Here is a 12,567-nt window from a genome sequence, read left to right as displayed (position 1 = left end):
CGCGCTTCTTCCGCCCTTTGCGTGTTTCTATTGGTAGAGGGTAAAGATCGCGGCGCTGATTGGACGCGCGATTTGTGACGTACATGGTGGGCGTGGTAAGACAATGGGATAGTGGCAGAGCTGTTTGAGGTGTAGGTGTAGGTGTAGGTTAGTCTGGAGCTGGCAGGTGGAGATATCGGACAGGTGAGTGATATATCTCTTATACAAGACACCTGTAGTTCTACAACTATTGCAGTCCGTTAGTGTGTGTATATATATATATATATATATATATCTCTCCTCGCATAAGTAGACTCTCTCATTGCACCACGTTTAGTCTCCTTCAGCTGGGGGGGGAGGAGGAGGAAACAACTTGCAGTCAATGGAGATAAGTTGTAATACCGCACACAGCCTGAGGATAGGTGTGGCGCTGTTTTTATAATTAAATGTTCATTAAACTTTAGGAAACTACAACTCCCAGCATGCCCTGACAGCCTGTGGCATGCTGGGAGTTGTAGTTTCCTAAAGTTTAATGAACATTTAATTTATTACAACTTAGCTCCATTCACTGTAATGCACCTGAGCTGCAATACCACACATAACCTGAGGACAGGAGTGATGCTGTTTTTAAAAGAAATCAGAAATCCCCACCAACACCTATTTGCTGTCTATTGCTCTCTGTTATCAGCCGCTGTTATCTCTACAACTACTGCCATTTGTATACGCTGCACTTTGTCACCTGATGGCTTTAGGTCCCTTTTTTAAATGTTTAGTCCACAGTAATAAGGCAGGATGGCTGAGCAGGTCACGCTGACACGTCTCCTCCCCGACTCCGCTCCTCTTTGGTCACGTTACTCGCTCTGTCTGTGAAAACCTGGCGGTGACCTTTACCCCCATTAGCAATTTATGTATTTTTGCTGATTCCAAGTGTATTACTCCAGGCAGTGGAGAATACTACCACCAAGTGACCACATGGAAGTCATGTATGTCATTATCAGAGATAAAAAAAATAAATAAATATATATACACACACACACACACACACACACACACACACACACACACACACACACACACACGTTAGGCTGGGTTCACATCATGTTTTTGTCACTGTTTTCAATCCGTTTTTCTAAAGAAAACCTTATGGCAAAAAAACGGATGGAACAGTATGGAAAAAAGTAAACCGTATGCGTTTTTAAACTGTATACTGTTTTAAAAAGTGCATACAGTTCTGTCCGTTTTATAAAAAAACAGACGTTTTTGATAATTTTGCCCATTTTTAATTGGAGGGGTGTTGGGTGGGGACTTTAGGATGGAAATGCGCAATGTGCAAAGTAAAAACCGTATACGGTTTCCCATATGGAACTGTATACATGTGCGTTTCCTATTGACGTCCATGTGGGAAAAAACGTATGCGGTTGCAGTACGGTTTTTAAACCGGAGACAAAAACTTGGTAAACCATGGTTTTGTCTTCGGTTTATGGACGACCCTTTAGACCCCTCTTGGGTCTACATTAGGGTTTTACAGCGGGAAAATCTTCCCCATAGTACCCCCACTATATAATGTACATCATCCATAGGCCCCCTACCCAGAAAACACTTTGCAGGTGAAAGAAGTATTTTATCAAATCCTGCAGGATACCAATCCTGTTATTGTCCTCTAATATAATTCCTGTTTGGTAATAGTTCTGTATCTATTTAGTTGATTCGAGATGGAACATTTCACATAAATACGTATATAAAAACCGACAGCTGTGGAGAGAGTATACAAAAAAGAAGGTTGAAGCACTCTTGGTCAAAAAATGGAGGTTCTTAGTGCACTTTTTGATCAAAACGTGTCCCCCATCCACCACACGGTGGTGGTCTCACTTCGGATGGACCCTAGCACACTCATTCCACTCACCTCTAGTGGGCATATAGCCTCTGACTGGGTGATATGCAGGATCCACTATCAATTTAGAAAACCTCCTGTGAACAGGGAGGGTGAACGGCTTAAAAATTACTTGCACAGCAAAAAAAAAAAAAAAACAGCCAGCACAACTACCTAATACAGGGAGGGGTACACGGAGATTGACCTGAGTGACCTGACTTAATTTATAGCGGGCTAAATAATAGATAATCCAGTTACATACGAATGAGCTCCAATTTAACATAGACAGCACCCGGAGGAAATCACTAGTGCTACGTCGGGAAATTGAGAGATAACTAAAATATGGTCCATAGATGTAATTCATCCATAGGTGTCACCATATAAGTAAGAGAGCTTACCTCTATAGGTGTCACAATTTCGACACCTGACACTAATGGATGGATTATCTGTTGTACACATAGATGATACAGATGGGCCAGATGGTACTTGGCTGCATCCATAGGGGTATGTATAGGGTGCAGCCTGGATCCAATGGTGGCTGAATTTAAGTGTAGAATTGTATGCATATTCATTCTATGCTACCCTTATTTATTGTTGTCTCCAGAGACCTGTAAATATAAAAGACACTAGCTGAGTACCCGGCGTTGCCCGGTTTTTCCTTCCTAATCCTTGTTGGGGAGGAAAATAAACAAAGGAGGAAACTTTTGACTTTATATCCCGTCCTCACATCCCGACCTACTATCCAATCCCGACCCGTAATATGTGTACCAGGTATTGAAATATCTCCAGCCGTACGGAAGTTATGTGGGAACATGCCCCATTTCCCATTGATTTGCATGGGATTTTACACAAAAACCCCGACCCTCACAAATGGAGGTAGTTAAGGGTTAAATTAACTATCCTATATTTTAAGTGGACATATATGTAACATGTGACCGAGTATTATCGAAATATCTCCAGCAGTTTGGAAGTTATGCAGTAACATTTATTTCCCATTTACCGTATTTATCGGCGTATAACACGCACTTTTTAGGCTAAAATTTTTAGCCTAAAGTCTGTGTGCGTGTTATACGCCGATACACCCCCAGGAAAGGCAGGGGGAGAGAAGCCGTCGCTGCCCGCTTCTCTCCCCCTGCCTTTCCTGGGGTCTAGAGCGCTGCTGTCGGCCCTTTTCACCCCCTGGCCAGGGGGAGAGAAGGGGCAGCGGCATCCATTGCCGGCGCCGCTGCCCCGTTGCCTCCCCCCATCCCCGGTGGCATAATTACCTGAGTCGGGTCCGCGCGGCTCCAGGCCCCGGCGTCATTGCTATGCGCTGAACGGCGCGGCGCATGACGTCAGAGCGCCGCGCCGTGCATAGCAACGACACTGGGGACGCACGACGGAGGCCTGGAGCAGCGCGGACCCGACTCAGGTAATTATGCCACCGGGGATGGGGGGAGGCAACGGGGCAGCGGCGCCGGCAATGGGTGCCGCTGCCCCTTCTCTCCCCCTGGCTGTCGGCGCCGCTTCTCTCCCCCTGGCTATCGGCGCCGGCACCGATAGTCAGGGAGACAGAACGGGCAGCGGCGCCGATAACCAGGGGGTGAAAAGGGCCGACAGCAGCGCTCTAGACCCCAGGAAAGGCAGGGGGAGAGAAGCGGGCAGCGACGGCCTCTCTCCCCCTGCCTTTCCTGGGGGTACATCGGGGTATACACGCGCACACACGCACCCTCATTTATCATGGATATTTGGGTAAAAAACTTTTTTTACCCAAATATCCTTGGTAAAATGAGGGTGCGTGTTATAGGCCGGTGCGTGGTATACCCTGATAAATATGGTACTTGTATGGGACTTTAAACATAAACTCCGCCCCTGGCAAATGGGGTGAGTAAGGGTTAAATCACCTATCCTATGTTTGTTGTTGACATATAAGTAACATGTGGCCAAGTTTCATGTTAATATCTTTAGCCGTTTGGACGTGATGCTGGAACATACACACACATACATGTTGAGATATATATATATATATATAACACATTATGTCTATTAGAAAGGACACTATATAAGGTTAATACGAAACCCGAAACTTGGAATTTTTTCATATCGTCCCCATGACAGCACCAAAAATGTGATTGCCCCCATAGGCCTCTAAAGGAACAGGAAATAGAGAGGTTAAAAGGGCCCCTCCCCTTCAGCCCCTCTGCATCACTGCTCCATAGGAACAGGAAACACTGAGAGGTTGTTACCTCTGTAGATGTCGGGCTGGTGGGGGTCATCTTTCCAGGTGGTATCCAGGCAGGAGATAGTCGGGCACCTCCGGGTCTCCCTCTTCTATTCCTGCACTGGGTCGCACCTCTCCGGGGGCGCTTATTCGGTCCCCCGCGGCGCTCTGGGAGTTTATGCAAGGGACCTGCATTAAATGGTGGTTAAAAAAAAGGAAAACCTGAACAGCGGGTTCCTTGGATTCTTCAGTATCTAAGGACGGATGCCAGTCTAAGGGGTTGGGGAGCCCATGTTGGAGACTTCCAGTTACAGGGTGTTTGTGTTTGGTCTCGGGACATAAGGGATTGTTCCTTGAATTATCGGGAATTGAAGGCAGTCCAAAAAGAATGAAAAGCTTCAAAGATATCCTAAGCAATTGCCATGTAAAAGTCTACTCAGCCTGAAATCCCTGGCAAAAAAAAATTATCCTCTGGGCAGAACAAAATGTAACCTCTATCTGCAGTTCATCTGGAAGGTGTAGACAACACAGAAGCAGATTTCCGGAGCAGGCATACAGTAGATCCGGGTGAATTGGAGCTAAATCCTCTAGTGTTCCAGTCCGAAGTAAAGATCTGGGGTCTCCCAGTAAGAGATCTGTTTGCCAATCGTCAGAACAGGAAAGTTCATCGCTTTTTCTCCCTGAATCCTCTAGACAAGCCAGAAGCAATAGACGCCCTTCAGCAAACTTGGTTGTTGCGTCTGGCATATGTTACCCCCCCCCCCCCCCTCTACCTCTCATAATAAGATCTTAATAAGTTATTTTTTTTTTTTTTGTTTTGTTGTTACTTTAGTGCAGTGGTCTTCAACCTGCGGACCTCCAGCATGAATTGGAGGGGATTTCACAATGTGTTTTTTATTTTATTGCATATGAAAATCAAAATATTTACCTCCATAATCTTAAAGGGATACTCAGGCTCTAAGACATCTTATCCCCCTATCCAAAGGATAGGGGATAAGATGTCTGATCGTGGGGGTCCTGCCGCTGGGGACCCCCGCTATCTCCCATGCAGCACCCACCTTGGAGGCTGCCGGGTCACGACTACCGGGCCTGAGTATCGTGACGTCACGACTCCGCCCCTGTGTGGTGGCCCGCCTCGCTCCCGCAGTGCATGTCTATGGAAGGGAGGCATGAGAAAAGTTATTTTCTTTTTGAATTTCCTTTGTATGACCACAGTGCTCTCTGCTGACACCTCTGTCCATTTTAGGAACTGTCCAGAGCAGGAGAGGTTTTCTATGGAGATTTGCTCCTACTCTGGACAGTTCCTAAAATGCACAGAAGTGTCAGAAGTGTCAGAAGAGAGCACTGTGGTCAGACAGAAAGGAAATTCAAAAAGAAAAGCACTTCCTTTGGATCCTAACAGCAACTGATAAGTACTGGAAGGATTAAGATTTTTTAAATAGAAGTCATTTACAAATCTGTTTAACTTTCTGGCACCAGTTGATTTAAATAAAATGTTTTCCAGTGGAGTACCCCTTTTAAAATACATCCACAGGTGTGTCTCTAACTCAGATGTTGCCAAATCAGAAGCTTCCAAAGACATGACATCATCATATGGGCTGTCCCAAATTTTTTAAGTCACAGTAATCATAGTGTATGTAAACTTTAAAAATGATCTCTCATTATTCTGGCATTTGGCAAATATAAATAATTTTGGTAATCCTAATTGACCTAAAACGGGAAGGTTTATTCTGATTTTATGTCGGATAGTGAGAAAAAATAGGCATATGTGTCTCTTTATATAGTTTAGGTAAACTTCTGGTTTCAACTGTATACAGATCCTAGACCAGGGCTCAAGTTTTGCAGGAACTCATGGGAACGGAGTTCCTGCACTTTTTCCACAGCAGGAACGCAGTTCCCGTTAGCAGGAGTCCTGCAGGACCAGCCCTTAAAGGGGTACTCCACCCCTAGACATCTCAACCCCCGCGATCTCGGCTGTGGCACCCCAGATATCGAGTGCATGTGGTGAACTTCGCTCCTCAACGAATGACTGGTGAAGGGGGGCAGAGGCTCGTGACATCATGGCCATGCCACCTCAATGCAAGTCTATCGGAGGGGGTGTGACGGCCATCATGCCCCCTCCCATAGACTTGCATTGAGGGCCTGTGGCTGTGACGTCACAAGCCTCTGGTGCTGCTCCCAACGCTCTAAACGAATACCATGTGTAGCAGGGAGAATGATGGGGTCCCCAGCGACGGGAGCCCTGTGATCAGACCTCTTATCCCCTATCCTTTGGATAGGGGATAAGATGTCTAGGGGCGGAGTACCCATTTAAGTGGAAATCTAGGGTGAGTTCCCACACTTTTTTTCCCAGGACTTGACCCCTGTCCTAGACCAATAGCCTCCCACACCTGAAACCGTGGGCTTCTCTTCTCCTGAGGGGCATGGTATCTGGGCATCAATAATGGGGTACTTCTCGTCTTCTTCTTGTGACCTGCCTGAGTAGTCGGGGGGGGGGGGGGGGGGTTGTTTTGCCCCCTCTCCCTGTGATTTCTCTGCAGTTTCTCTATATCATAAACCAGGGCGGCCTTCATGCTTCAACTAAAGCTTTTCCTCGGCCTTTCCCTGTCTGGTAAATATGTATTTAGAGCCATGAGATGCTTGACTTCTCCTGAACAAAACTTCAGCTGCTGGAAGAAAGCTTCCAGGATCCTGCAGGATGTGTGAACAGCGAGCAGTGCAGGACATGTATTTCCTGATCATATATACTACATGATACCAGTATTGTATTAATAATGGATATTCCTCAATCCAGGTCGCCTGAGAGAGACGGAATAAGTGAGGCCTAACATGTCCACTACTGAAGAGAAGTTCTCTCTCCGGGAGGTGCTGGTCAGCTTCAAGGCTTGCTTGGTAGATGATGACCAAGATGTGCTTGTAGAACATTATCTAAATGGATGGAAGGGATTGGTCAGGTAAGTGTCTGATCTCTGGCAGTAAATATAATTGCATTGAAAAAAAAATGTTCATTTTATTTTTTTAAATCAACTGGTTCCAGAAAGTTAAACAGATTTGTAAATGACTTCTATAAAAAAAAAAAAAAAAATCTTTATCCTTCCAGTACTTTTTAGCAGCTGTATGCTACAGAGGAAATTCTTTGCTTTTTGAATTTCTTTTTTGTCTTGTCCACAGTGCTCTCTGCTGATACCTCCGTCCGTATCAGGGACTGTCCAGAGCAGCATATGTTTGCTATGAAGATTTTCTCCTGCTCTGGATATTTCCTGATACGGGCATCAGGTGTCAGCAGAGATCACTCTGGACTAGGGATCGACCGATTATCGGTTTGGCTGATATTATCGGCCAATATTCACGATTTTGGACATTATCGGTATGGGCAATTACCCCAGACCGCCACTGCCCCGTTGTTTCCACCATCCACGGTTTTATAATTACCTGTTCCCGGGGTCCGCGCTACTTCTGGCTCCTGCGACGTCCTGCGCTATTGCTGTGCGCTGCGCAATGACAAGTGACGTCCTCAACGCGACATCACCGTCAGTGCGCACAGTGACAGCTCAGGACGCCGCCGGAGCCAGAAGTAGCGCGGACCCTGGGAACAGGTAATTAATTATAAAACCGGGGATGAGGGAGGCAATGGGGCAGCAGCGGCGGTGGTGGTTGGACTAGGGAGGACCCCAGGACAGGCAGGGGGAGCAGCGGGTGGCGGTCTCTGGCCCCACCAAAAGCCACTACAGTTCATTGATTTTAAGCGCCCGCTTTAAATCATTGAAAATAATTTCCTCTGCAGCATACAGCTGCTAAAAAGTGCTGGAAGGGTAAAGATTTTTTAATCAAAGTAATTTTCAAATCTAACAAATAGTAGTAAGAGAGGAGTTGGTGGGCACTGCTGAAAAACCACTATGCAAACATCTAATCAGTATTCCCGGGTGTGGCTGCATAAGGTGCTGGACATACACAGGTAACAGTCCTGATAAAATCGCAATAGAAGAAGGAAATGATGTCCGCACTCACCATGCCGTAGAAAATTGGATATGCTTTATTAGCGTCTTCAGAGTTCCATAAGAAACAATATCAAAAACACCCGGGTGCAGGGAGGGGGAGCTGCTCCTGGCAAGGAGACTGGGAGCGGCTGTCAGGAACAACAGCACCGTTTCGCGTTATCCACGCTTCTTCCGGTTCCAATTCTCTACGGCATGGTGAGTGTGGACATCATTTCCTTCTTCTATTGTAATTTACAAATCTGTTAAACTTTCTGGCACCAGTTCATTTAAAAAAATAAAATAATAATAATTTTAAATTGGCACTGTCACTTTAAAAAAAAGTTTAACCCAGACCCTGATTGATCGAGAAGTCTGCACTAAGTGCGTTCTCTCCCAGCTCTGCTACGTGACAGAGACTGACTTACGATGCCAGTCAATGGGACCATCTTGATTCTACGCACAGAAAGCAGGGAGAGAAGCACTCAGCAGCACGCTTCTCTCCCTGCTCGTTCTATCAGTCGGTCTGAGTCTGAACACTCAGACCCCAACCGATAAGTTGACATGTCTCTAGCTTTTAAAGCAATAAGCATGTATCACCTATCCACTAGATCAGCGGTCTCCAAATTTTGGCACTCCAGAAGTTGCAAAACTACAACTCCCAGCATGCAACACCTGGAGGCCTGCAGTTTGGAGACCTCGGCACTAGATCAGTGGAGGTACAAACACTATTCAGTGACTTCAAACACTGTTCAATGTATTCAATGTTCACATTTTGGATTCTAAGCACTTATTCACACTGCGGACGTTTGTCACCAGTAGGACCTTGAGGACGTCCGTCGTCTCATAGACAGCAATAGCGTCCTGGCGGAATTCTACTAAATAATGAACATGTTAATTCTTTGAGTGGACGTTCATTCCGCTGGCGGAATTCAACTGTGCCAATTCCAAAGTATGCTCAGAGCAGCAGAATCTAATTGAGAACCATTGGACTCTGCTGCAAGCAGAATTCTGCAGCGGAATGTCCCCAGTGTGGATGGGCCCTTAGACGTTAGATCAGAATCAGACTGCTTATCCTTCTTATTAAAGTAATTGCCATATTCAGGTTGTTTTTTTTTTTTTTTTTTATTTTATTTTTTTTTTTTTGCACAAAGCCCCCTCTAGTGGCAAAAATGAGTAACTATAATATTACTCTTACTTTAAAGGGGTACATAAATGTTCAGAACACTGGGGTGCCAGGCCGGAGGTTGAGGGGGGGCAGCAGCCGTGCCTTATCCCTTATCCATTGGACAGGGGTTAAGATGTTTGAGTGGAGTACCCCTTTAAGTCTATGTAGGAGACTTGGATCATGAAGCCTTTATCACTATAAAGAAATGCTAAAAAAGTGAATGCGTGAAGAATTAAAAAATGTATTTGTTAAATACGTTCACTTAGCTTTCAATTTTACGTAACCATTTTTCCCCATTTAGGTTTATGAACAGCCTCGGGACGATTTTTTCTTTCGTCTCTAAAGATGCTGTCAGCAAAATTCAGATTATGGAAAACTATCTTAAAGGGGAAAAAGGAGAAAGGTATCGGACTCTCCAGTCCATGGTGGAGTACGAGCTCAGCTCTAACCTGGTGGATCTGACAAAACGCGGCAGTCATCCGGAGTCTGGTTGCCGCACAATACTACGATTGCACCGAGCCTTGCGCTGGCTTCAGCTCTTCCTAGAGAAGTTAAGAACAAGTACCGAAAACAGTAAGACCTCCACCCTATGTACAGAGGCCTACAATGACTCCTTGGCCAACTACCACCCTTGGATTATACGGAAAACCGCCACCGTGGCCTTCATGGCGCTTCCCGTACGTAACACGTTCTTTGAAGTGTTGAACGTTGGGACGACTGAGGATGTGGTGGACATGCTTGGAGAAGCCATGCCGTATGTTTCCAAGGTCTATGATTTTACCCAAGAACTGTACTCCCAACACAACCTTCTAGATCTACCATGAATGTTCTCCTTAGAGCAGTGTTTCCCAACCAGGGCGCCTCCAGCTGTTGCAAAACTACAACTCCCAGCATGCCTGGACAGCCGAAGGCTGTCCAGGCATGCTGGGAGTTGTAGTTTTGCAACAGCTGGAGAGGCACCCTGGTTGGGAAACACTGCTTTAGGGTTTTAAAGGGGTACTCCGGTGGAAAACAACTGGTACCAGAAAGTTAAACGGATTTGTAAATGACTTAAACATTTTTTTTTATCGTTCCAGTACTTTTTAGCAGCTGTGTGCTGCAGAGGAAATTCTTTTCTTTTTGGAATTTCTTTTTTTGTCTTGTCCACAGTGCTCTCTGCTGACACCTGATGCACGTATCAGGAACTGTCCAGAGCAGGAGAAAATCCTCATAGCAAATCTATGCTGCTCTGGACAGTTCCTGACACTGACAGAGATGTCAGCAGAGAGCACTGTGGACAAGACAAAAAAGAAATACAGCTGCTAATAAGTACTGGAAGGATAAAGATTTTTATTTATTTTTTTTTTTTAATAGAAGTCATTTACAGATCTGTTTAACTTTCTGGCACCAGTTCATTTAAAAAAAAAATAAATAAATAAAAGTACCCCTTTAACATACTAGAAATTGAATTCCAATAGTTCCATGGTGGGAGGCACAATATGGACAGTTTTTGCTTCATAAATTACGGTATTACTGTTACTTAATAGAATCTTCTCTGTACAGTTACCCACCTAAAAGAAACTGTACAGGATAAGAAAATAGTTTACTTCAAAAACATCACCACTCCTGTCTACCTGTGTGGTATTGCAATTCAGCCTCATTCCATCATTAAAGCGGAGCTGTAATACTAGACCCAGCCTATGAACAGGTGAGGCGCTTGTGCAACCTATTGTATTACAGTTCAAAGACCAAATAAGAGTTTTGGTAGCCCAAAACTTTTAGGCACTTTTCTAAAAAAAAAAAAAAAAAAAAAAAAAAAAAAATTGTGCAGCATGGTTGTAGTCATTTTTCTAAGAACTGTCATTTAGAATTTGGTACTGGAATACCCCCAAGCCCCCCCCCCCCCCCCCCACACACACACACCGCTTGTAACTGTGGATTTTTCATAAAAGTGAGTAAAATTTTAGCGGTGCTCTCCAAATGTCACGATTTGGCAATTACATTCTTGATAAGTGTATGTATTACGGCCACCAGACCTGAACTCTCCTTTTTAAAGGAGTACTCCTAAGGAAAAAAAAATGCTTTCAAATCAACTGGTGCCACCTGACACCTTTGTCCGTATAAGGAACTGTCCGGAGCAGGAGAGGTATGTGTGTGGTAATTCTCAGGACAGTTCCTGATCTAGACAGAGGTATCAGCAGCGAGCACTGTGGTCAGACAGAAATGAACTACACAACTTCCTATGGAGCATACAGCAGCTGATAAGTACTGGAAGGATTAAGATTTTTTTTTTTTTAAAGAAGTTATTTACAAATCTGATTAACTTTCTGGCACCAGTTGATAAGCATTATTTTTTTTTCCCACTGAGGTACTCCCTTAACAACGCAGGACGTATATTTATGTCCTGCTCTGGCTCCCGTGATATAACATGGGGTCACGAGGTGACCCCGCGTTTTATCGGGTCAGTCCCAGTGGCCTTCAATGGCCGGGACCCATTGCTAATACCAGACATCACCGATCGCGGTGATACCCGGTATTAAGCCTTCAGACGCGGCGATCAACTTTGAAGTGAAAGTGAAACCTTCCCAGCAGCTGTCAAGTGTCCCGATCAGCTGTACGGACACGGGGAGGGTCCTTACCTGCCTTCTCGCTGTCTGATCGCTGAATGACTGCTCCATGCCTGATCAATGCTATGTTATTGCATGGCAGTGATCAGTGTAGGATATCAATGTGTACAATGTCCCCTATGGGGGCTGTAACATTGCAAAAAAAAAATTAGTGTTAATGTGATTTAACCCCTTCCCTAATAAGCCTGAATCACCCCCCTTTTTCCATTTAAAAAAAAAACTGTTAATAAAAATAAATATAAACATGTGGTATCGCTGCATGCGTGAATGTCCGAACTATAAAAATATATAATTAATTAAACTGCACGGTCAATTGCGTACATTAAAAAAAAAATCAAAAGTCCAAAATAGCGTTTTTTTGGACATTTTTTTTATACCATAAAAAGCGATCAAAAAGTCTGATCAAAACAACAATGGTACCGATAAAAACTTCAGATCACGGCGCAAAAAAGTAGCCCTCATACATCTCCATATGCGGAAAAATAAAAAAAAGTTTTATAGGGGTCAGAAGAGGACATTTTTAAACGGATTAATTTTCCTGCATGTAGTTATATTTTCCAGAAGTACGACAAAATCAAACCTAAAGTAGGGTATCATTTTATACGCATGGACCTACTGAATAATGAGAAGGTGTCATTGTTACCGAAAAAGACACTGCGTAGAAATGGAAGCCCCCAAAAGTTACAAAATTGCGTTTTGTTTTTTTCAATTTTGTCACACAATGATTATTATTTTTTTTTCACTATAGATTTTTGGGTAAATTGACTGAA

At 44.4% G+C, this 12,567-nt stretch overlaps 2 protein-coding genes across 6 annotated transcripts in view; one reads left to right on the top strand and one right to left on the bottom strand.

Moving 5' to 3' along the window:
• Window positions 1–12,567, bottom strand: part of INTS11 (integrator complex subunit 11) — a 75,725-nt gene that overhangs the window by 37,566 nt on the left and 25,592 nt on the right. The window lies entirely within an intron of this gene.
• CPTP (ceramide-1-phosphate transfer protein) lies at window positions 97–10,059 on the top strand. Its single transcript, XM_056543333.1, has 3 exons — window positions 97–183; window positions 6,844–7,003; window positions 9,493–10,059. The coding sequence occupies exons 2-3, from the start codon at window positions 6,879–6,881 to the stop codon at window positions 10,013–10,015; spliced, it is 648 nt and encodes a 215-aa protein (XP_056399308.1). The 5' UTR covers window positions 97–183; window positions 6,844–6,878; the 3' UTR covers window positions 10,016–10,059.

The sequence above is a fragment of the Hyla sarda genome, chromosome 10, assembly GCF_029499605.1.
Source record: "Hyla sarda isolate aHylSar1 chromosome 10, aHylSar1.hap1, whole genome shotgun sequence".
Taxonomy (NCBI): Eukaryota; Metazoa; Chordata; class Amphibia; order Anura; family Hylidae; genus Hyla; species Hyla sarda.
This window is presented reverse-complemented; position numbering and strand designations above follow the sequence as displayed.

What these genes read in the sequence shown, in the direction of transcription:
- CPTP (XM_056543333.1), top strand. Translation starts at nt 6,879, where the DNA reads ATGTCCACTACTGAAGAGAAGTTCTCTCTCCGGGAGGTGCTGGTCAGC. An exon ending in GGATGGAAGGGATTGGTCAG is followed by an intron (nt 7,004 to 9,492) that starts GTAAGTGTCTGA and finishes TTCCCCATTTAG; the next exon opens with GTTTATGAACAGCCTCGGGA.